This window comes from Orycteropus afer, unplaced genomic scaffold, assembly GCF_000298275.1.
Source record: "Orycteropus afer afer isolate SDZICR_OR568_19922 unplaced genomic scaffold, OryAfe1.0 scaffold00092, whole genome shotgun sequence".
NCBI lineage: Eukaryota > Metazoa > Chordata > Mammalia > Tubulidentata > Orycteropodidae > Orycteropus > Orycteropus afer.
The window spans coordinates 5,922,693-5,949,198 of NW_006921679.1; the positions used below are offsets into that span (position 1 = coordinate 5,922,693).

The 26,506-nt window shown below is 42.4% G+C and overlaps 1 protein-coding gene across 1 annotated transcript in view; it reads right to left on the minus strand.

The window, feature by feature from the left end:
• The window catches only part of SACS (sacsin molecular chaperone), a 39,160-nt gene that overhangs the window by 11,808 nt on the left and 846 nt on the right, over nt 1-26,506 (minus strand). Inside the window, exons 2-6 of the mRNA XM_007942519.1 lie at nt 25,158-25,243; nt 20,947-21,058; nt 19,675-19,821; nt 14,635-16,120; nt 13,738-13,829 (exon numbers count right to left, since the gene is read on the minus strand). Of these exons, the coding sequence (XP_007940710.1) occupies nt 13,738-13,829; nt 14,635-16,120; nt 19,675-19,821; nt 20,947-20,962 (1,741 nt within the window). The 5' untranslated portion in view covers nt 20,963-21,058; nt 25,158-25,243. The remainder of the gene's footprint in view (nt 1-13,737; nt 13,830-14,634; nt 16,121-19,674; nt 19,822-20,946; nt 21,059-25,157; nt 25,244-26,506) is intronic.

Sequence of the window (26,506 nt, forward strand, 5' to 3'; positions counted from 1 at the left end):
AGAAGGGACCAGTCCCTGGAGAAGGGTATCATGCTTGGTAAAGTGGAGGGTCAGCAGAAAAGTGGAGAGCCCTCAATGAGATGGACTGACACAGTGGCTGCAATGATGGGCACAAGTATAGAAAGGGTTGTGAGGATGGTGCAGCAGGCAGTGTTTCATTCTGTCATATGTCAGGTTGTTATGAGTCGGGGCTGACTCGACAGCACCTAACAACAATCCTTCCTAGAAAATATTTATTTAAAAGAAAGGTATGAAGTACATTTAAATGTGCCTTATCTTATGGTACTCTGCAAATGGAGTCGACATGGGAAATAACTTTTAGTGCCTATTTGTCCACAAACAAAGGCACCAAAAAAAAAAAAATAGTAGATACAGTGTTTATACGTGTATTTTTAAGGGTAAATAATGTATAAGCAAATGCAGTATAAATTGCCTATAACGACACTATGTTATTTCTTAATGTTTCAAGAAGTTGCAGGTTATGTGGTGCAAAGGACTCTGGTTTAAAGGCAGAGGTTTGGGTTCTGAGTCTCAGTACTTCCTGAAGCTGATGCAGTAAGAAGACTGATGGAGTGTACTTTCAATTATTAAACAGATGTACAATTTCAGTCATTAAACAGATGTGTAATTTATGTGTCATTTAATCCCTCTGGACTGGAATTCTCCCATCTGGAAAAAGAATGGAGGTGAAGTCGATAGACTGCTCTACATACATGCCTAAATCTGTACCACATTTACATTGTAAATACCAGGAGCTTTCACCTGGTATTAAACACAGCTATTAAACTGTGGTTTTCAGAACCCCAGGATTTTGCAGAAATGCTCTGATGGGAAAAGGGAACAAGCGGGCATTTTCACAAAAGCAGGGATCATCCGCTAACCAGAGCCGCTCCACCTCTGTACGTTTTATAAATTAGGGAGACAAACAAGATTTTGTTTGGAGAAAAAGTTTTTTTGCTGATTTTTTAAACCACTGGTCTAGTACAATTTTTTAATTTCTCAGTGCATTTGTCTTTCTCAGCATTTATGTCAGTAGAAACAAAATGAAAAAGTGAAATTATGTATTTGCCATGTAGATGAATGAAAAGTATCATGAATTAAATTCAGTCTTGTGGAAAACTAACATACAATTTTCTCCTAAAATGAATTTAATTTCTAGACTCTTAATAAAGTAACTTTGGAAAACATAAATGGGGGACCTTGGTCCCTGAAAAATGTTTTTATATCATTATTATACCAAGAAAGGACACCCTCATGTCAGAGTCTGACACATCAGAAAGATCCTTTTACCTTTCACCAAGAAAATTATCTTGCATGTTAGAATTAGACATTTTTCAGATCACTGAAATAGCAATTTAAGCAAGGATGCCCTTTTATGACTTTAGGACAGTGTCAAAACCAAATTCTGAGTATTTTCACTTTCTGTATTGTGCAATACATGGTAAGCTACACCAAAAACCAAAACCAAACCCATTGCCATCAGGATGATTCCAATCCATGGTGCCCCGAGAGGACTGAGCAGAATTGCCCCATAGGGTTTCCAAGGCCATACCCTGTATGGAAGCAGCCTGCCACATCTTTCTCTCACAGAGCGGCTGGTGGGCTCAAACCGCCAACCTTTCCTTCAGTTAGCAGCCAAGCACTTAGCCACTGTACCACCAGGGCTCCTCTAGGGTAAGCTTTTAAGTAATGCTTAAGAAATTCTAAAGTCTTGTCAGCTGTCTGACTAGTAACAGCCTCCTCAGTCTACGAGGCACAGTAAAACATAATTTTTATTATTAAATTTTTTAAGACTAACAGTGGTCTTAAAACATGCTTATGGAATTGAATTAACTATAACAGAGTATCTAAATCATCAGTAAGGCTGAGATACACTAAGGACAGAAAACAGGTTAGAAATTAAAAAAGCAGAGCAGTCAGAAAACCAATGATGAAATATGCACCCCAACTTTATGTTAAGAACTGTCACATGACATGCATGCATTGTGGAGATCTCCCACCTGATAACCCTGCATGAAGCTTGGCAACTGATTAAACCCATACCTACTTTCTAGACCTCATATTATCTAATGCATTACCTAATACTGATGCAGAAATAATAAGCCCACGACACATACACACACACACACACACCACAGACAGCATGCAGCTGACACAGCAGTCATGCACAACTAAGGAAACATGATCAAAAACTAAAGGAGAGAGAAAATGGAGGAAGACATAATTCTCCATGCGTGAGTCTATGTAATTTGAAGTCCTGATTTCTACTTTGTTTTGTACTTAAGCCACTGAACTTTTACCTAAAGTATAAATGTTTAAAAAAACGTTCTTCACTCCTAGGTTAGAAAGCCACTGACATTGTCAAGCACCTCTAACAGGCTCAGCAAACTAATTCCAATGAATGATTCTGTGTTTTTGTTACCTACCCTTTAGAATTATCAGCACTATGGAAGGAGGTGAGTTACCGTCCTGAAACTGTTTCTGGCGAGAGGCAGGTTTCATCTAAACTAGGATCAAATATTAGCATTGAATTTAGAAAGAACTTTGAAGAGAAGGCTGCGGTGTACTGTCATCAGCTCTGTCCCTTTATGTTGAAGCAGTAACCTCAGTCCGGTGAATGATGGCTGCTCCAAGCAGTACCGTGTTAGCATGAAGCTGGAGGAAGACTTTCAACAGGGATGGAAACAGGATCCTACAGTCTGATTTAGCTATTTAAGAAGTTACTTAACCAAGAAGTCGGAATGCCTGAATTACTTAACTGAGCGTTTACTATGCTTGACCAGACTGCTGAAGTAGCACCACCAGGCCGCGGCAATGGAGCAAGGCTGTGAGCAAGCTCCTTGTGGCTTTTCCCCACTTTCCTTGCCCAATGAAAGTAAGTGGCAGTGCTGATGGCTGACGAGTTCTAACGACATCTCCCTGTATAGAGATACTCAAACTTTGTTTAAAAAAAAAATGCATGTAACTAAAGGGAACCCCCGATAACTGGGGTCCTGGGGTCAGTGAATGAAATCCTCCAGAGAAGGAGAGGAGACACGTGCTCCCTAGTGAGGCTCTGCTTATGAGCTCCATGAGGTGGCAGCGGGCACCAGGCACTGGCAGCCCCTGCTCTAGGGCTGCACTCTCACGTGTTAGCCAACAACAGTGCCCACGACCAACGTCCCCAGGAACCAGCACTGGCATGCTGCTTCCCATCCACTTGTCAACCTGAACAGGAGCCTCACTAACTCTCAGAGAAATAACTGAGGTGACTCGGATCACCCCAGTACAGGTGCTGTTCACGCCACCTACTTAAGTTACTCTTTAAGTACACCTTATGAAATCGAAGAAATGTCGGCCAAGCTGTTAAAAAATATAGTAATTTTAGCTGTGCATGATAGCCTACTTTTACTGTAAGCTTGAAATGAGTGGAACATTTATATAAACTGTTATTATAATGATATGAGAATGAGTTGGTTTCTAAGTTAACTTTAATGCAGGTATATAGCCTGCTGCAAAGAACTGATTTGACTCCAAAAATAATCATCATCATCAAATAATTTCATGGTGACATCTCACCACCTTTTAACTTTCTAAGTGACACTGGAACATGGGTAAGTAATTGCAGTTGAGTCAAAGTCAAAAACAGTTCATTTAAAAAACTAAATTAAGATGGTAGTTGGTCCAATGGCACCAGGCCTTGTAAGCATAACCTGCTGGCCCCCTTGTGACTGATGTGTCTTCAATAGGCAAGCGCTGGGATCCTCTGTCACCAGCCACATCGTACAGTAAGGCAGACTACAAAATGTCACCCAAGAGGTCTTGGAGCCCAGAGATGTTTCTCTTCTATCTTCTTAAATGTATGTGTACCTCATAACAAAGTTGTGTCCATATGACATTTTCCCATTCATCCCACAGCCTAACATACAAATGATAGCAAAATGGTTTCATTTAAGATGAAATGCTCTATGAATGTTTCTAAGCTATCAGACATAGTTTAATTGTAGTATTTATAACAATTCCTATATTAGTATCTTTTCCTCTCTCCTTTAATAGTTATTGCTATTAGAAAAAAAAAAAATGTTAACATAATCTCTAGCTACTGCATAAATGGAAAAACAAGATTCAAAAAACCAAATACACAAAACAGCAGGCTTCAAATGAACACGACAGTATCCTACCTGAGCATCCCCAGAGCAGTTGTTGTGCTAGAATATAATTAAATCCATTCTTAGAAAAGGCCAGAATTGTCAGCATTTTCACAGATGGTCTCAGAAATTATTTTCTATCTTAAAATAATGGTGCTTTTAGAATCTAGACCATCTTTACACACCATTATGTCAAAGAAATGCCATAAACATAACTCCAAATGCAGATGATACATTTCAATACATATCTAAACCCAACAACATAAAGGTGGGAAATCTTAGTAAAGAAAACAAGACAGTAGGAACTTGACAGGCCCAAATTCCATTTCATCTATGTAAATGAAGTCATTTTAAAAAACTACCAGTAAGTTTCTGCATAGGCTATCATCACGTAATAGTGGAAGAGAATCTCAAAGTCAAGACAGGGAAGAAATCTGATTTTGAAAATCCACCTTGACTTCATGATAAAGAAAGGGAGATCATTATCATCTATTTCCACTCACTGCTACTAGTATTTAACTACCAGTATTTAAGCACTACTAAGACTGCTGCACTGGAATCTAACCGCTCCTCCACTCTAAACAAGGCACTGCTCTGATCAGGTCAGCCTCTGTAACTCTGTGTGATGTATTCAGGTACCTAATAATAACTTGGCAGCTAATCTGATCTTACTCCAGGGGTGTAAGTTCTTCTCATCTTAACAACTTCCAAGGTACCTTAAGGGCAGTCATTTTGTCAGCCAGTATTTACTGAGTGCTACAAATAGAGAAATGAACAACACAGACATGGACCCAGATCTTCTGGATCTTACAGTCTAAATGGAAGGCAGACAGTAAATCATCTATTAGAAGAGTTACATATGTGTAAGTGCTGATGAAGAAGCACTGAGTGCTGTCGTCGTTATAGGGACGCTACTGCAACTGGCAGTGGAATAAGACCAGGTGACAGATGTGCAAAATATTAATCCAGTAGGACTGGAAACAGTGTGGGACAGAGGAGACAAGCTGTGCAACTAACTGCAGAGTAGAGCCACCTTCAACAGGACCACTCAAAAGGAGAAACAGATTCGGAAAAAGGATAAGGACTAACACCTTGAAAATGCTGATTTTCAGATGATTATGGAACTCTAAGTCCAAGAGGTAACAATAGCTAGCATTTTATCAGCATCTATGATGTGCCAGATACTGTTTTACATTATATATATGCATGTATGTTTCACTTCATGTTCAGAGTAATGTCCACTATGAGTAAAATATTACAAAAAGCTTTTCAATAACTTACCTGATGCAATAACACAACTTTGGGTGAAATTCAATTGATAACTTGTGACTGCCTGCTGTCTTTCACCCAAACCCTACTCTTATTTCATTAATCTTGCAATAAAGCACTCCCACATTTTATATAATTGAATCTTAGGGAGCCCACATATACCTTCATGGAAGAATCTTGCTATATTGCAATTAAAGACATGGAGGCCATTAACACATGAATTAAAGTTGACTTAGACTGGATGAGGATGCTCAGAGAAAGGAAGGAAGAACATAAAAGAGCTGAGGAAGGAGCCATACCCAACCCATCCTTAAGAGGGTGAATGGAGAATAAGAGTTCACAAATAATCCTGAGAAACAGACCTTCAGGTAGGAAGACACACAAGAACATGGTACCATAGGTGCCAAGAATTTCAAGGAGTGATCAGTAGTATCAGAGCTCCAAGGAAATCAGGTAAAAGGAATGAGAAAAAGTCCACTGGATTTAATCACACAAAAATCATTCATTGGTCACTGGAAGAACTAGATGGTGCCTGGCGACCACTGTCAACCACTTGGAGGGGGATCTATGTAGGAGATCCTGGATAGAATGTGAGAACAATGTGGAACAAAACTCAAAATCACTTAAAAAAAAAAAAAAGGGACCAGGTTTGCTGCTCTGATAGAGCCTGGTGGAACCCCTGCTGCCCCTAGCTGCCCTTCAGGTCCCTAGCTGCCCCCTTCAGGTCTAGAACTGAACCCACTCCTGTTGCTTCCAGCCAAATAAAAGACAGACTGAGCTGAACATTTACATTAGGTAGATATACTACACTCCTCGGAGAGATCAATCCTGGGAGAACAGAAGGGATGTGCATGTACAGGGAGACAGCTGGGGGCGTAGGAGTGCATGGGAGGGAAGGACACAGGGAAGAGGTAACCTATGGGGAAGAAGTGGGAGCAGAACTCTTGCACTGTGCTAAATCGCAGTCACTATCATGAGACAGAGTGCATGTGAGCTGCTGTATGGAAAATGAATTTTCTCTGTAAATTTTCACCCAAACCACATTAATATTTTTTAAAAAATCATTCATTGGTCACCTCAGCCAGACAGTTTTACTAGAATGTGGGTGGAAGCAAAAGGTGGTTTGTACCAAAATTAATGGAAACAATCAGTCCTAGCGACTGGTACACCATCCGATCTGCAACCTATACAACTATGAGACCAGAAGAACTAGATGGTGCCCAGCTACCACTGCCATCCACTTGGAAGGGATGTAGGAGATCCTGCATAAAGAGGGAGAACAATGTGGTACAAAACTCAAAATCATTTGGAGGCAAAAAAAAAAAAAAAAAGAAGGTGGGGACCAGGTTTGCTGGTCCAATGGAGCCTGGTGTAACCACTGAGACTATGGCCCCTAGCTGCCCTTCAGGTCTGGAATTGAACCCACAACTGTGGTTTCCAGCCAAACAAAGTACAGGCATGTGAGTTAAACATTTACCTCAAGTAGACACACGCCCTGGAGAGAACAATCATGGGAGAAGGAAGGGCTGCTTATGCACAGGGAGATAGCTCAGGGTGCAGAAGAGTATGAAGGGATGGACACTGGGAGGAGGTAACTATGGGGAGGAAGTGGGAGGGGAGCTGCTGCATTGTAAATTTTGGTCAATGACATGAGACAAAGTATATGTGAACTGCTGTATGAAAAGTGAATTTACTCTGTAAATCTTCACCCAAATCCTAATTAAAAAAAAAAAAAAAAAGGTAAAAAAAAAAAAAAAAGGTGGTTTGTAGTGATAATGGATGATGACGATAATAGGCAGTAAGTATAAACTATTATTTCTGGAAACTCAAACCAAATAAACAAATTCACTGCAATCAAGTCGATTCCAACTCATAGCGACCCCACTGAGTTTTCCAAGGCTGTAAATCTTTACAGAAGCAGACTGCCCCATCTGTCTTCCCTGGAGTGGCTAGTGGGTTCAAACTGCTGACCTTTTGGTTAGCAGCCAAATAACTTAACCATAACACCACCAGAGCTCCTTATTTCTGGAAGCTACACTACGATAAAACCAAAAAACTAAACTCACCACTGTCAAGTCCATTCCATCTCACAGCACCCCTACAGGACAGAGTGGAACTGTACTATAGGGTTTCCATGGCTGTCAATGTTTACGGAAGCAAAGCTCAAACCAAACCCACTGCCGTGGAGTCTATTCATACTCACAGGGCCCCTAGAGGACAGAGTGCAACTGCCCCAGAGGGTTTCCAAGGCTGTCAGTCTTTACAGAAGCAAAGCCCAAACCAAACCCACTGCCGTGGAGTCAGTTCTGACTCACAGCGCCCCTAGAGGACAGAGTGGAACTGCCCCACAGGGTTTCCAAGGCTGTGAGTCTTTACAGAAGCAGATCGCCACATCTTTCTTCAGCAGAATGGCTGGTGGGTTCAAACCACTGATCTTTTGGTTAGCAGCCAGGCACTTAACCACCATGCCACCAGACTCTGAAACTATGACAGAATACAAAAAAGGAAATCAAAGTCAAGTTGCTTCCCCACATGAGAGTGAAACATATTTAATTAATGCAAAAAAGACAGTAGAGGCAAACACTGAGAATACAAGTAGTAATTTAAAGTTTAGCTAAAGAATTTAAATGTGATACACATACAGAGTAAGATCATCAAATCATGAGACATAATGCTTGAGCTATGAAATTAGAGAAGATGTTTCAACCGTACACAGTATTTTCAATTCAGTTCAAGGTTTATGAGTAGTTCCCTGGGCTTGGGAGGGGAGGAAACCAGGGACTCACTGCTAAGGGGTCACTGAGCTTCTGTTAAGGGGGTGGAAAATGTGGAAATGGGCAATGGTGATGGTTGAACCACATGGTGAACATAACTAATGTCACAGAACTGTCACATGGAGAATGCTGAAAAGGCAAATGATGTGTCACATATCTATCTGTAATTTTAAAAAAAGGAAGTCTGGTCATTTCGTTTTTATTGATAACTGTAAACAGAAACCCAGACTGCATTTTGTCCCAATTGATCAACCTTCATTCAGAGCAAAAATTACCAAAGAAAAAAGTGTTACATATGTTACATATTGGTGACTCCTACCATACAAAAGGAGCTCCTCACACCTAACACACTCGGCCCCCATACACTACTCACTACAATGTGCACCTGTGGGCCTACACATGGGAAAACCCTCCCACAGCTGGAGGGAATGCACAGTCCCCACAGGAGGGGAGGATACCTCTAGTAACACTGCACATACATTTACTCTCTGCCCCTGCAACTGTGTTTCTAATCCAGTCCAAACACACAGACAAAAATCTGAAATGGCATTTGCAAAACAATGTCACTGTAGCATCATCTATAGTAACAACAGTCTAGAACCAACGCAAATATCAACCAATAGGAGATTAGCAAAATGAGCTATGGTTCAACTCCTTAAAAAGCTGGAATTAGAAATACCACTTGACCCAGCCATTCCATTACTAGGTATATATCCTAATGAAGTGAGAGCCAGGACAAGAACAGATATATGCACACCCATGTTCATCGCAGCACTAACAACAGCCAAAAGACGGAAACAACGTAGGTGCCCATCAAGACAAGAATGGATAACCCAACTATGGTACATACACACAATGGAATACTATGCAACACTAAAGAATAATGTAGAATCTGAAAAAATACCGCGTAACGTGGATGAACTTGGAAGACCTCATGCTGAGTGAAATAAGTCAATTACAGAAGGACAAATATAGAATTAGTTCATTATTGTAAAAAGTCAAGGAAAGGTTTATATATGGAAGGAAACTTCCTTTGTTGGTTACCAGGGGTGGGAGGGGAGGGGAGGGAACACTGCAAAAATAAATAAATAAATGCAGCGAGCCATGGTCCAGTGAGGGGGACTTTAAGGAGCTCTGGTAGCATAGTGCCTAAGGCACTCGACTGCTAAGCAGAAGGCTGGAGGTTCAAACCCACCAGTCACTCCTCGGAAGGAAGGCTGGGCAATCTACTTCCATAATGATACTGCCTCGGCAACCCAAGGAGGAGTCGCTATGAGTCGGGTCTGACTCGAAAGCACATAACAACAACAACAACAACAAAAGGAGCACGCTCCAGAACATGCACTGGGTGAAAACAAGCATGGTATGAATAATGCTTATTCATTAGACCATCTTTTGTGAAAGAAAGGGGGGCAATATAAGTATATATAAATATTTTTGTCCATCTTCTCAAAAAGAAACAATAGAAAGATAAAGTACGAACTAGTAAAAATGGTCACCAACAGGTGGAGCAAGGACACAGTGGGGTGACAGGGAGGGAAACCAGGCCTCTCTGAATGTTCTGTTTGATGGTTTTAACATGGGAACTGTGCTGGTTGTTTGTGTGTCAACTTGGCTGGGCCTGGATGAGTGGCTGGGCAGCTGGTGGTAATTATTCCCCATGATGAGACTGGCAATCAACTCGATGGTGGGATATACCACAAGCAGCTGAGTAGCTGCTTTTGGTATGTGGTCTGCTTCCCATACATAAGCAGCAGCTTTAGGAACAGTCTCTAGCTTATGGCACGCTTGGTCACTATTCAGCAGCCTGCCATGCTCTGCTGACCTTGGGACTTAAAACAGACTTGAATTAACGCCCTGCCGTGTGGTTTGATAACATCAAAGACCGTGCCTTTTTCCTTGTCAACCTTGGGGCTTCTCAGCCTCAGCAGCCAGCAACTGTCTGAGTGAAGAAACGCCTCTAGCTCCAATGGGCTGGGAGCTGCAGGCAGAGCTAACGCCCAAGGCTGAGGTGCTTTCACCCAGCCCCTAGAGCTTGGCACTCTGAACTTGGACTTAAAGCCTCCAAATTGCAATTGCAAGAATAAACTCCTGTTTGTTAAAGCCATCCCATTTGTGGTATATTTCTTGTCAGAGCAGCACTGGGGAATCAGAACAGGAACTATGTGCACATTCTACATAAATAAGAAAAAAAATGAACTAACTAGAAAACGCCTCTGGCAAATAAACCTAGAAGTCTAAACATAAGTAAATCATTACTCATTTTTTTTGGTGTTCCAGAAAAGTGATGCTTTGACTCTGCAAACCAGAGTGCATGGTGGCCAATGATCAGTTTACTCACTGTGCTGCCACAGGCTACTTGTACATTTCTGAACTCCTACGTGATTACTGTTTGGCCTTCTTCCTTTTCTACTTGATTCAGTCCTGAATAACTCTGGGTTGATTTCCAAATTCATATCCACTTTCAGAAACCAGCCACTCGAAGAAGAGTGAAGAAAATTAAAGTCATTTGGGAATAATTAGTCCAACGATATGATAGACCACGAGGACTTTAGCCTTCACAACCCTGAGACCAGAAGAACTAGATGGTGCCTGGCTACCAATGCCAACCACTCAGATAGGGATCAAAATTGGAGATCCTGGTTAAAGTGGGAGGAAAAATGTGGAACAAAATTCAAAAACACAAAAATGACCAGAATTACTGGTTGGATAGAGACTGGTGGAACCCCCGAGGGCTTTGGTCCTGGGTTATCCTTCAGGCCTGGAAATGGACTACAGCCATGCATTGGCTCTCAGCCCAACAGTAGAAAGACCTAGAGGCAAAACTCCTACTCCAGGGAGATGCACCCACCTACCTATGAGTCAGGTCCAACTCGACGGCACATAACAACCACCACCACCCTAGGAAGATGCACCCTTTGGGTCAATCAGCCATGAGACATCAGAGGGGCAGCATTCACATAGAGGGAAAACTAGACAGACAGGAATGCATAGATAAGAACAGCACAGAGGGTAGTTACAGGGAAGAGATGGGAGGAGAGCTTTTTATGGTTGGGGATCGTAATCAGGGTCGTCAAACCAAGTGTGCATGAACTGTTGAGAGGCAAACAAATCTGCTTTGTGAATATGCACCCAGATCACAATAGAAATTTAAAACGAAAAGAGAAACCAGCTGCCAGCAACAAAAATATTCTCTCCAAAAGAAAGTAACACATCACACAGTAAATTCTTACAGGATTGAAAAGGAACCATCTATAGCTAGATTTGGTATGAACAAAGTCTCACAAAAGTAGTAATTTAAAAAAAAAAAAAAAAAAACCCACTGCCATTGAGTCAGTTCCAACTCATAATGATCCCCATCGGGTTTCCAAGGCTGTAAATCTTTATGGAAGTTGCTTTGTCTTCCTCCCGTGGAGCAGCTGGTGGGTTTGAATCACTGACCCTCTTTCTGATTAGCAGCCAAACATCATACCCACTACTTCACCAGTATTCCTTTATAAGTAAAAGAAACCAGACATACGAGTGCACATTGTATGATTCCTTTGATATAAAGTACGAAATGTGGCTACCTGGCTTAGCTGTTGAAATTAAGAACAATGGACATATGCAGGTGGGTGTGACTGCAGAGGATACAAGGGGGTGTCTAGGGTGCTGTGAACCTTCCACTTCTTGAACTTGGTTACACAAGTGGGGTTAATTGCAAAATTTCACTGAGCCTAAATGTACAGTAAATGCACTTTTCTGCATGTACATTATACTTCAATGGAAAGGTTTAAAACTAGAATAAATGGAGAAGAAAGTTCGATAGAATGGCAGAGTTACAGGAAGTGTTTAGATTCCCAAAACGGAGCCTTCAGGTCTTCAAGATGCTGATTCCCAATTAAATGAGTCATAAAGATGGAAAATATCAGACTCACAGTTACCATCGCAATTACAGATCCCGATGCTAAGCAACACTGGCCTGCTCATTGTTTTAAACTCCATCCTCAATTTGCCTTCATCATTCCACTTCCTTACTTGCTTGTATTTAAATTACTAAGGAATATGAAAGAACAGTAGCAACCTTTCCTGAAAACCTTTGACCAGAACACAAGTACGTGTGGATAGTCCCTGAATTATAACACATTTGAGTTATGACAAACCACACCTACAACTGTCTGTTGTTTTTTCCCTTTTTTGGAACATTTCATCATTAGTAATATACACTACAAACAATGCTGCAATACGTAATTGGCTGATGGTATCATTTGCAGATGTTCACTCGCAGATGTTCAATTGCATGATTTACTGTTCAAAAGACTGCGTGCTTTGAAATGAAAACTAAAAGAAATGAGACAGAGTCGTTGGAACGGAAGACGTTGTAAGTCGGGGACTACCCTTTCTATAAAGACCCACCCCAAAGATTATGCTTTACAACCCAATCAGTGGGACAAACCAATATCTAACTCAGTAAAAAAAAAAAAACTCAGGCACCAGTTTTACAAGGGAGTAGATGCTCACAGAAGTTGAAAGAAGTATTAAATTCAGAACCTCAGTGATTTTCTTCCCCTAAATCATTCTGCATTTTCCTGAAAAGAATCCTTAACAAAGGATACTCATCACTCTACTAAGACGCCAAGGAATCCTCTCTCCTAATATTGTTACCAAACGTAAACCCATTGCCATCAAATCAATTCTGACTCACAGCACCCCTAGAGGACAGAGTGGAACTGCCCCAGAGGGTTTGCCAGGCTGTCAATCTTCATGGAAGCAAAGCCCAAACCACACCCACTGCCGTGGAGTCAATTCTGACTCACAGCGCCCCTAGAGGACAGAGTGGAACTGCACCAGGGTTTCCAAGGCTGTCAGTCTTTACAGAAGCAAAGCCCAAACCAAACCCACTGCCGTGGGTTAATTCTGACTTACAACGCCCCTAGAGGACAGACTACAACCGCCTCATAGGGTTTCCAAGGCTGTCAATCTTTATGGAAGCACACTGCCTCATCTTTCACTGCTGACCTTTTGGTCAGCAACCCAATGCTTTAACCAGTGCCACCAGAGCTCACCTGTGAATGAAGTGGATCTGGGACAGTCACACAAAACTCTGGCGGTCACAGTGGTATGGGAAAGAGAGCTGCTGCTGACAACGCAGAGGATCTGACTTCCAGGCATTGTCAGCTAAAGACCTGACCGTACCGTACCCCCTCCTTCCTGTCTGTAAAACAGAACTGACAAGAGCTGTCCTCACCACCACAAGGCTACAAGTAAGAGGCTGAGGGTCAAGTGAGAAAATGGAAAGCACGAGAAAAGTGGTGAAGGACCATACAGAGTCCATCACCCCAGATGCACACCTCTGCGCCAGGTACCAGGGATTTTACAGTACACTTCAATGTTACCTCTGGATTTTTCAGGTGTCAGAACGGCTATTGAAACATCTTTAAATATAATAATTACACTAGGCTGTGGAATTGTTGATTTCACAGGTCTAAAATGGATAGTATTAGTTCAACTTAATAGAAAACGTATAAAAACTGTCTATCTCTTTATAATTTGATTTACTGGAAAAACTAATTGAAAGCTTGTAATACCTCTGGTTTTGGCAGCTTCCTTTAAAGCAGCTAGAATGTGAGGCTTCAAGTTATCCAAAATAAATCTTCCTTTAAGACCTGGGAAAAGGGACCTAGTAAATGAAAGAAAATACCGCAATTATTATAATAATTTTCTAACAATTTTAAGGCAGAGAAATTCAAACACAGAATTTCAAACAAGCTAAACCTGCTACTTTAGAGAAACTGTAATGTGTACATCAAATTACCATAGTTTTTGATTGAACATTAAGCTTTCCTCTAAACGTGAGGACATCATGCACTGCATTCAAACTCAGAATCATTCTAAACACCTCAGAGAAAAAAATCACTGTATTTTCTAGGATGTCAATGCACATCCTCAAAGTCATAAGAATTATGTATTTCAATTAGTATAAATTACATTTCATCAAAATACGCAATTATTAACTACTCTAATTTTTATTGCCCAAGCCCATGTCCACTGCCATCGAGTCGATTCTGACTCATAGTGCCCTCCACATTGGGTTTCCAAGGCTGTAAATCTTTAAGGAAGTAGATTGCTTTATCTCCCTACCACGGAACAGAGCTAGTGGGTTTGAACCACTGACCTTCTGGTTACCCATTACATAACCAGAGCTCCTTAGCACTTTATAATCATTGTTTTCAGTGTTCTGTTATTGAAATTTCCAAGAAAGACAACTGTTTGGAAAAGTTTTTGTAACCTATAAACTCCTGAGTGCTTTTCACTTTAGAATATAAAAAGGCATCCTTTCATAATGCAACCAATTATTTCTGCCAAATTCTTCCCAACTATGAAACCTACATGGCTCGCTGCTGAATGCTACCAGTAGCAACACTACACTGGGCGGGGGAAGGGCACCCTTAGGAGGAAGCCAGCCTGAGAGACCTGGACGGTACCTTGGGTAATCTTCTGAGGTAATATAAATAACATCTTGATCTGATACAGATGACGAGAAGGGCACAAAATTCCCGTTTTGTAAAGGGAGAAGCTCCAAGCCAAGCAGTTCGCTGTAAACTTCGTCGGAAAGCACGAATTCCAGGAGGTGAAGCTTCTCTCCGGGGCTGCCCAAGTGCGCGGTCTTCCTCAGCACCTGGCGCACCAGCGCAGGCGTCACCCTCTTCACAGGCTTGGCACCGCAGGCAGTCACCTGGACGGCAGCAGCAAGGTTAGCCGGCACCTTGGCCACCTGCTTCCCTGAGCTCTGGAGGTAGCTGAGCACCGTTGTTGTGTGTTCCAGACTTTCATCCAACTCTGAGAAGTACACCTGCTCCAACTTCACCCACTGATTGCTAATGGAATAAATAACTGCGTTCTGGAACAGCTCGTTAAACAGAGGCTCTAAAACGGGCCGCCAGTGCACCTTCACCTTGTCTGTGTTTGGCCAAAGTTTGTAGATAATCTCAACCGACAGGGGGAGCTCTGAGCTCTTTTCTGCCTCCAGGCGTCTGATGGACTCCAGGATCAGAGTGGCATAAGCTTTTGGCACCACGTTTACCACAAGGACATCATTCCACAAGGCTGCAGGGTCTCTCCACTGGTCCAGCTCCCGCCACTTTATGCTCCTGCGGTTGTCCGTCAGGCCGAAGAACCCACTGATGTGAACTGGAAGACCCGTTTTGCTTTCCTCACCAGGTGGTAAAGGAAGAAAACAAAAGGCTTTTCCTGAGAACTCGGAAGTGGCTCCTTTTTCTTCATCGTCTCTGCTGGACAGAGCCATGGCTATTCCGATGAGTGGGATGAATTTCAGTTCATCGGCTAAGGAGTCGAGCTTGCTGCACATCCCTCGGCCACCCACACTGTTACACACCAGCCACGATGTCTTCTGTGCATTCTCTGCGCCCTCATCTTCTAAAACTATGTTGATAGGGTAGGTTACACAGGTGATGCTGTTGCTCGGAACCTTTTTACAATAGTTACTGATGGCAGCTCCTAGGATCTTTATGGAGTCGGGCCGCTCGTGCTTCAGGGTCTGGCTCTCACTCGCCGTCACTCGAAACACCAGCTTCTCTGTTCCATCGGCCTCTCGAACGTGTAGGGAGACGTCCTGTACGCTTTTCAGGAAGAGGAGCACCGTGTCCGCGTCTGCCCGGAAGGACTCGAACAGCTCAAGGACCTTCTGCTTATTGTAGAGATTACTGCTAAGCTGAGAAGGTTGCAGGCGAAGTGGGAAACGGAAGAAGGTCCCTGGGAAATTGCCATTGGTAAACGTCTCCTTGGTGCTTCCAAAGACGCCAATGAATGGTGCAAACTGGTCAGAGAGTTCACTGATTTCTCTGCTGTCATCTTTGAGATTCCAACACTGGCCTGACTCATGTGGGCCAAAAAGTGTTTGGTGAGGATCTAACATCCCAATTTGGTTACCACTGAAGATACAAGGAACATCTGTAAAGAAGAGTTGAACAATCATGATCACCAATGAAATTCAACGAGTAATTTTATTTACAACTAAAATGAATAACTGCAATTCCCATCAACATACTACATGATCCATAAAATGACCCTAAAATACGTATTTAAATTAAAAACCTCACTTTAGCTTTGGAAATACTACTCTTTGAACATCAGAAATATGAGTTATGTTAGCCAGAAATTCCTGAGGAAGTAAATATAACATATTTTTCCTAGCAACCACCTTGCTACATATACTTAGAATTTTCTTCTAATTCACAGTTTAATACCCAGCAGCCAAGAACACCACACAAAAGCCTTTCTAAGATTTAAAAAAAATAATAATAGCAACCTTGTCTACAATCAGAGAAAATCTCCCAACAAGTCCTATGGATAAGAAATTAAAAGCCAAATCCCTCACCATGGTCCCAGCCTCTCACCTCCCGATCCTCTCCTGGCAACACCATTGTCTAGGGAGTTTATTCAAACACATTCATTCCCTCTGCACAGCCTGGTGTCCTCACTCATCAGAAGACGTCTTCTCTAGAAACTCACACCCTCACTAAACCGAACCCAAACCTACAGCCAATTCCAACTCACAGCACCCTTAGAGGACACAGCAGAATTGCCCCACAGGGTTTCCAAGGCTGTCAGTCTTTACAGAAGCAAAGCCCAAACCAAACCCACTGCCATGGAGTCCATTCTGACTCACAGAGACCCTAGAGGACAGAGTAGAACTACCCCCATAGGGTTTCCAAGGCTTCAAATCTTTATGGAAGCAGACTGCCCCATCTTTCTTCCATGAAGTGGCTGGTGGGTTTAAACCACCGACCTTTTGGTTAACAGCTGAATGCTTTAACCACTGCACCACCAGAGCACCACACCCTCACTAGATAATATAAACTCCTCAAAGGTCCACTAGGAGCTCTGGTAGTATAGTACCAAGGCACTTGACTGCTGGTGGTTCAAACTCCTCAGAAGGAAGGTTGGGCAATCTACTTCTGTAGTGATACTGCCTCGGAAACCCAAGGAGGGGTCACTATGAGTTGAGTCCAACTCAATGGCAAATAACAACAACAAAGGTCCACTATTCTATCCCCAAGCACCTTGGAGCCACATTTGTCTTTTTGTTAATGACTACAGAAACAAAGCCACCTCACAAGCCCACATGAACACTCAGTCCTGTTTGCAAGGCTTTCCTCTGCCTTTGCCCCTCTGCCCCCTCCAGCCCAATAAGCACTTCTCTTTTGTTTAAACTCTGCAGGAAGTGCCAGGCACATAGACTTCCCATGATTATTGTGAAAACCTAGGACACATGTTCAAACTCTCATGAAACAATGAAAAGATGTAGAGTATGTGGAAATTTGCACGCAGTCCTCACAGCCATATGAACTCAATTAAGAGAGCAGACTTGAATCATATGCTCAAGATAACTAATTCCCCAAGAGGCTCTCTGGAGGAAGAGGGGAGGGAAATTTACAACGCCAAAGACAGCACTCACTGAGTTAGTCTGTAAGCATATATCCTGGGGTGACGCTGAAGTGGGATAGGTAAGAGGTCCCCTTGGTGACACTGAAGTGGGACAGGTAAGTCTGACCTCCTCTGCCTCTCAGGGTGGGGGCATCCACCATGCAGAATCCAATTAAAGTGCTTGAAGATAGAGACTTTTTGTACGCCATCCTCAAACAGATACTACCTGCTTCATCTATTCTCTAACCAAGGACAGAGTGGTAATTCAAACTGGCAGAAAAACGAGGTGTGTTGGCCACAATGATTGAGGGGAAATTCTTCCCCATTGTGCCTACCTACCAGAAGGAAGACTAGACAATCCACTTTCACAGAAATACCACCTCAGAAACCCAAGGGTCGCTATGAGTTGGAACTGACGTGATGGCAGTGAGTTGGGTTTTTCCTTGGTGCCTCTCTCCAGGCTTTCCAAAGGCAATGTGGACACAGGTTAGCTCATGTTAAGTTTAATACCTAAACCTTAGGTAAAATGCAATTCCAATGACTTCAGTCTTTAAGGTCTGTCAAGTGCATGCCCATTTCATAATCACCACCTCCTGATGGTAGTTCACAAGAACTTTAAGGAGGAAATGCTACTCTCCAGTCCTGCCTCAAGTTATTGACAATGCAGTCTGTGGGACTCTCATATCTATGTCCATTGCACACTGTTCACACACCCCGTGCCTGGAATGATGTCAGGAGCTCCTAAAACCTTCAACAACCCTCAAACCAGACAACAGCACCCCAGTTTACAGTGTCTCTCATAATGTGCTCATACCCTCAAAGGGAGGACAAACCACATGTGCTGCAGCTGGGGGCACTCAGCTGGCCACTCTAACACTATTCATTCTTGCACAGTAGTCTCCACACTGTGCAACTCACACCTGTGCCACGTAGTCTAAAACCCACTACCTGTCATCTGAGAGGGGGACTTGCAAAGAGGGGACGAGTAGAGTATGAAATCTGTAAATGCAGTAGGCTTACGAAACTGAGCTATAGTCAGGGTCCCTCTGCTTAGTGCCATGCTAGAACAGTCCGGTTGCCTGAGAAAAACTGCTATCGCTGCCCTCTTATGCTCTTGAGAGGATGGCAGATTCTACCATCAGCTATAGCTATAGTCCTGCCTCCTCTGTCCCTCCTCCTGCAAGAAACCATTAGAAACTAAACCAGAACAAGGGCTAATTCTATAACAAAATTGTTTTTAAAAGAATATACCACTCAAACCAAACCAAACTCACTGCCATCGAGTCGATTCTGACTCATAGCAACATCTGTTGGGTTTCTGAGGCTGTAAATCTTTACAGACGTAGATTGCCCCATCCTCCTCCTATGGAGCAGCTGGTGGGTTTGAACTGCTGACCCTACGCCACCAGAGCTCCTTATATTAAGTACTAGGAGCTTTGATTTTGCAAGAAGAGCTACATACTCTTAGAGATGTCTACACAAAGAGTAGTTTCCTATTGCAACTGTGTGATCCAGAAACCATACTCCTTCTAGATGCTGAATGTGATTTCAAGATCATCTTTAAAACACTCCTAATTCTAAAAGCAGAAGTTTTACAAGCAGAAAATGTAGAGAAAGCAGAGCTACTTCAGAGATTTTACTTGGTCAGTTATTTCCTATCATTACATTATCACACCTTCCCCTTTAACCTCCTGATATTTACAAATACATACAAGAAATCTGAGGAAGTAAGTGTGTCTGACTCTTGTAAGATTTTTTATCGAAACTACCTAGACTAGGTATTTTAAAAGCTGTATTTAAACATAACATCAAATGACTGACTACGTTACAGTGCTCTCACTGGATCGGGATGAGGTGAACTCCTGGCATCTCACGATGATGCAATGCATCAGAGGACTCACCATAGTAATTTCAGAAGACTCATGACACACTATTTCATTGATATACTTCTTACCACAGACAAAAGAATTTGGGGAAGATACCTTGAAAATCGTATCATTGCTGAAGTTCACCAAACAAATGACAGAGTGTGGTCAAAAACATATTTCAATGGCAGAATGAAAAGCCAAATACTGTACCTGTTATATGATAGACAGAATTAAACCCAATCCCAAATCTTCCGACCTTCAAGGGATCGTCCTTTTTCCTGCTTCTGGCTATTTCTTGAATGCCATCCCAGTCCTCTGGGGTGAAAACGGCATTGTTGTACGCATACAGCGCTGACCCTGGGTGTTCAAAATGCACAGGCAGGTGTTCAGAAAGCATTAGGTCCAAGTATTCAGTCCTATCAAGATTTCCTCTATGCAAAAATGGCTTAGCTGATGGGAGGATGGAAAGAAATGACTGAGGTGAGTGTGTTCTGCATTCTAATTCTGACAGGTGTCACAACACAAATGAAAACACAAATAAATTAATGTTTAAAAAAAAAAAAAGCAGAAAAAGAAAACAGCATTATTAGCCAAAATTCCAGAAAGGAAAAATTGAGTGTTAGAGCAGCACTCAGACATTCAAGGCAAAGAAATAAATTAATCACATGCTACACTTTATAAAATATGTTTCTAAACATATTTGAACCACCACTCCTCTGTCAGTTTGTCACACTGTGGTGGCTTGTGTGTTGCTATGAGGCTGGTGGCTATGCCACCAGTATTTCAAATACCAGCAGGGTCACCCAGGGGGGATATGCTTCAGTGGAGCTTCCAGAGTTAGACAGACTCAAAAGGAAGGAAGGGCCATCCACATCTCAAAGAATTGGCCAGTAAAAACCTTATGAACAGTAGTGAAACACTGCCTGATATATTACTGGAAAACTCTACGAACAGCTCTGAGACACTGTCCCATACAGTGCCAGAAGATGAGCCCCTCAGGTTGAAAGGCAGTCAAAATACCACTAAAGAAGAGCTATCTCCTCAAAGTTGAGTTGACCTTAATGACGTGGATGGAATATAACTTTTGGGACTTCATTTGCTGATGAGGCATGACTCAAAATGATAAGAACAGCTGAAAATATAATCAATGCCATGGAACTGTCATGCAAAAAACACTAAAATATATTTTTGCCACAAATATACATATGTATATATGAATACACACACACACACACACACACACAGATACATATTACATTGCTCGTTATTGTGTTTTGAGTTTTCCATTCTTTGTTTTCTAAAAACACCAAGCGGCCTAATCACCTACCCATTCAAAGTAAAGACAAACATCTGAAGGAGACCTAAACATACAAGAAGAAAACTACAATGACAATTGGACTGTTCATTGTCAAGAGTCTCACACAGCACTAAACATCATATGAGTACATAAAATGAAACTTCCACCTAATTATTGATTCTTACCCTGATATGGCTCCATATCTTTTGACCAAAGGGTCTCCGTGCCATATTGAGTTTCATCATATAAAAATTTAACTTCAGTGGCCCCTGCATCTTCTGCATTCTGAATTAGTTCCTAACCACAAAAAACAATTACATTTAATAATATGGTAACCTACTACCCATCTTTGTGTTTACTTCCAATATTTTTCAAGTAAACATACTTCAGGAAAGGAAGCCTACTTTAAGATCTGCTGAGCACACCACTGACAATGATTGCTATCACACACTGAAAATCCCCTTTTAATTTGCTATCTCTTAGTCTTTGTTTACAACTCTGTCTCTTACTTACAAAGCCCATGTTCAAAAGCCATTACCCCACTTCCCAAAGGGCACACATTGTTCTGTCAGGGCAATCTGCTAGCATGTGGGGCAGGTACCTCATTCATGAACAGTTACCAAAAGTAGAGCTTTGTCTATCCCCAGGCTAAGTAAGCCTACTCTCTCTGAGGAAAAAAAAAAAAAAGGAAAGAAAAAGAAACCAAATGCTATCAATCTCTAGGCTTGCTGCATTCTTGAGAACTTGAGATATGAACATGTCTTTCTTCTGTAGTAAGCAGAAAGCTTCTTGAAGGTCAGCACTGACTCATTCATCTCTGTATCTCCCATAATTGTCACCAGAGTTCCTTTCATAAAGAAGGCAGTATTATTACTTGTTTGGTGGATGGTGGGTGAGTGGATGGGTGGATGAGTGGCCAGCCTCATGAGTTTAGGAGAGAAAGGGAAAACGGCAAGATTTACAGCAGTCAGCAGCTACAAAGAAACTCCCAATCCCGATATCCCATTGCTTCTGGACACCTACCAAAAACGGTTCAGTGTCTGGTCAATTTCAAGGTAGCTCCTGACTCTGCAGTTAAGACTAAACCCTTAGAGTCAACCCCATGATCATCAAAACTGGAAATAAACTCCAGAGATATTACCTAGTATATTCTGAGTCTTGTCTAAAATAAGCAAAAGCCAATAGATAATAGTTTCCTGGGTGAGCATCAACTTAGACCAAATCAAATCGAAGGGTTATGTTTTAAGTGGATATGTCTTTAGAAATGTAAGAACTCACCCTGAATTATTAAGCCATGAACTTCTAACCTTCGGAGAAAATGACTTGTTTCCTCCAAACACTGAACTGGACCACCAAATTGGGGATGGAGGTAAGCAAAAACTGGAGAGCTTACAGAGGTACTAGTGCATGACAACAGCCAAGCCTTTCCCAGAGGGCAGAGGGGACACAAGTCCACGGAAATGAAGTAAGGAGACCGAGGGTACAGTATGGAAATGAAGGGCTGGTTTTGAATCAAGTAAGGCTTTCCCTTCATCCAGTGTATTCCTAGGGGTGGGGAGTCTTATCCCACCAGCTGCTCAACCTGACCATGAACATGTGAACTTCGTCCTTCTACAACCTCCTTATCAGCTGCGTTCCTCCTATTCACACTACTGCCTATTTCTCAAAGGATTTTTTGAGCCACTTTCTGCCCTATCCAGTCTAAGAGAATCCTTAGACATTAGCACTCTTACTTACACGAGGCTATTATAACACAAAAGGAACTCTGGTGGCACACTGGGTAAGGCATTTGGCTGCTAACCAGAAGGTCAGTGGTTCAAACCCACCAGCAGCTCCACAGGAGGAAGATGAGGCGATCTAATCTGCAAGGATTTACAGCCTTGGAAACCCAACGGGAGTCACTATGAGTCAGAACCGACTAGATGGCAGTGGGTGGTGGTGGTAGATTAAAACACAAAAGCTAGAAACAGGTAGCAAAACACAACAGTAATTTACATGGATCCAGGGGCTCAAATGAGGAATGTGTACCCTGCTCTAGCCTTAAGCTCAGCTTCATTCAGGAGAACTTCAACCTTAAACCGGCTTTCCTCACATAGTGGTCATGTGGCCTACAGCTCTCGTGACATCTTAGCCAGCAATTCCAGCAGAAACAGAGCAATTTTTCCCCAATCATTACAGCAAAAATTCCAAGGTCGACACCCATTGGTTCTAACCAGCTTGGCCTGGATCACATGCCCACTGCCAATCACTGCCTATAGCCAGGGGTCTCTGCAGTCCCACCAGCCAGGCCAAGCCATAGACCCTTCCTCAAATTACAGGAATTGAGAGTGGGGCAAGGATGCCCAAAGGGGGAGATGGAAGAAAGATGAGCAGGCAAAAGCAGTGATCCGTCACTCAACTGTAAATCGTAACATCCTTAAAACAATCATAAATAATAAACAGGAATACACTGTTGTTGTTAGGTGCCACTGAATCCACTTCTGACTCACAGTGACCTCCCTTGTGACAGATGAGAACTGCCCTAGAGGGGTTTCTAGGCTATAAAAAACACATACATAAATTTACAAAATGGTGGCACTTTCAAGCTGGGATCTTGTTTTCATTTAAATACCTATTTGTGATTTAGGTTTATTTTAGGGAGCAGAGGAGAAAACGGGACTGTGAACCCCAAGTTTGAGGCTGCTCCTACTATCAAGCTTGGGTTGAACAAAACAGAAAAAGACTGGATCGGATACTTCTCCTGTAAGCTGTAATCCTCAGGGGAACTTTCACGAACTTTCACGAACTTTCAAGTGAACTCGATGAATCAGCCACTTTGCATGTGATCTTAGAAAAGTATCGCTAGACCTCAGTTTGAGCAAACATCACAAAAGGTGGCAGCCTAGGTCTAGGTGACTGCTAAGGTTTCTATGAAATCTTAAATAGTAAAATTCTATAAAAACATCCAAGGAACAAAGATATACTGAGCCTACGAAACAAACATACAAGAAGGCAAGTGAAAGGATTGCACATCAGTTTTTGGCCAACTCTTAGGACGGTAAGCTCTTGTTCATCCTGCTACCTTGTTTCTCAGCCAGGCATCCTCCTCACTTGTGCTTACAGTGATTAGACCCTACTCCTTTTACTACCCACTGAATCTCCATTTTAACTGCCTTCCATTCCCCTCTCTTTACCCCACAACAACTCACGACCCACACTCTTTCAATCTTTGCTTTCCTAATACTAACCCCACTGCCATCAAGTCGACCCCAACTCGCAGTGACCCCACTGGGTCTCCAAAGCAGTAAATCTTTATGGAAGTACATTGCCCCATCTTCATCCTGCAGAACAGCTGGGAGGTTTGAACTGCCAACCTTCTGGTTAGCAGTCAAGTGCCTTAGGCACTGTGCCACCAGAGTGCCTTACTTCCCTAACAAGTGAATATAAAAATCATTTCCAAATTAACTATCTAAGTACCATTGGTGCCTATTCTGAAGGAGGTAAGGAAACGACTCCACATGTCATCACTCTTCCAATCACTGAAAATGCAACAACCCTCAAACAATGCCTGCCTATCTGAGCAAGGCAATGTACATTAAACAGCCCCAGCTGCCCACTACAAAAAGTCACCATCGAAGCTAGAAGATACAATGAGGGCTAAAATATTGAAGGCACATAAACACTAAATAAAGTCAGTGAAATGAAAATGCATAAGACTGCATCTAATTTAACAATTAATTAAGGACAGAGGCTGGCAGTTCAAACCCCCCAGCCGCTCCTTGGAAGGAAGATTGGGCAATCTACTTCTGTAGTGATACTGCCTCAGAAACCCAAGGGGGGTCGCTATGAGTTGGGTCCAACTCGACGGCAGTGAGTTGGGCTTTTTGGTTTTCTTACTAAGCTAAAATACACAATCAAATTTGTAGCAATATGTTCCATCACTGCTTTCTTTCATGCTCTACTTTTTGACTTTTTATTTTTTGGTTAATGAATTATAGTCAGACTAAAAGAATATATAAGTAGAAATAAAATAAATACTTAAATGATCTTATTAAATAAACTCTCCCAAAATAAACAGCTCTCTAAACCCATGGACTCAAACAGGCCCTTGATTGTGGGCCGTGTCTTATTTTGTTTGTTTCTGTGCTCAGCTGTTTTGCAAAGTTCCCTGTAAAATATTTCACATAAAACATCCCCGGAGACACCATGCTTGCTTACGACATAAGAGAAATTTTGCATATTTATGCTGACTGCATCCCCCACCCCACCCCATCCAGCACATACACATAAGTAAACACAGCTATTCAAATTGAGACTAAATGTTAAAAGTGTAAACACTAAACAGAACTTCTAAGTAATCTGACAACAGCCTGTGTTTGTCATAGTAAGCTCACACACGTCCATACAGATATCCTACCTTAAGAATCTGCCCTCCTTCTGGGTATCTTCGTAAAATGTCCTTGAGAAAATCAACGAGTGGTGGAGTTGTCTGGCCAAACCGACCTACAACAGAGAACATGTTTGTGGTGGTTAAGCCTATGTGTCAACTTGGCTGGGCCTGGTTGAGTGGCTGGGCAGCTGGATGTAGTATTCCCCATGATGAGACTGGTAATCAACTTCATGGTGGAATCTACAGGGAGAAGCTGAGTATCTGCCTTAGGGATGTGGTCTACTTCCTGTATATAAGGAAAAGCCTTGGGGGACAGTCTCTAGCTTATGGCACACTTGGACCCTGCCTGTAGCCACATTGTTGTTCAGCAGCCTGCCATGCTCTCCCGACCTTGGGACTTTCAGTGGACTTGAATTAATGGCCTGCCGTGTGGTTTGGTAACATCAGAGCTGTGCCTTTTTACTTGCCAACCCCTGGGCTTGTCAGTCTCAACAGCCAGTAGCTGTCTGAGTGAAGAGAAAAGCCTCTAGCTCCAACTGACTGGGAGCAGGAGGCAGAACTGAAGCTCAAGGTTGAGGGGCTTTCCACCCAGCCCCTAGAGCCTGGCACTTTGCCTTTGGACTTAAAGCTTCCAAACTGTAAGAGAATAAACTCCTGTTTGTTCAAGCATCCCATTTGTGGTAGATTCCTGTCAGAGCAGCACTAGGTAACCAAAACGTTTAAAGCGATTTAGGAAAAAAAACCAGGGCCTGTCCCCAGGTGTGTTATTTGGTTCCCAGACACATAAAATCACACAAGTGACTGTTTCATACCTCTCACGGCAGCACCCCACACAAAAATCTACCCAGTGTAGCAGATTCAGTACAAAGAAAAGTAGATTTGATTTCATCAAACCCAAAGGTTTTTAATGGAACTACAAGTTAGGCTTTAAGGAAAAAATGCTTTAAAATATACTAAAGGTCACAAAGATTGTTAATCCAAAAATTAAGAGCTTGGTAAGGGGGAGAGGGGAGGTGTTGCTATTTTCCAGAGCAAAGACAATGAACAGCATTATTTTGTGGGTGTTCTTGCTGATAAAAGAGGAGCTCTGGTGGCACAATGGTTCAGTGCTCGGCTGCTAACCAAAAGGTCAGTGGTTCGAACCCAAGTGGCTTGGTGGTCGAAAAAACCTGACAACCTGCTCCTGTAAAGATTACAGCCTTGATAATTCTAAGGGGCAGTTCTACTCTATCCTATAGGGCTAATATATATCCTATATATATCCTATGTTGTTGTTGTTGTTATTTGCCATCGAGTCGGCCCGGACTCATAGCGACCCCTCCTTGGGTTTCCGAGGCAGTATCCCTACGGAAGTAGATTGCCCAACCTTCCTTCCG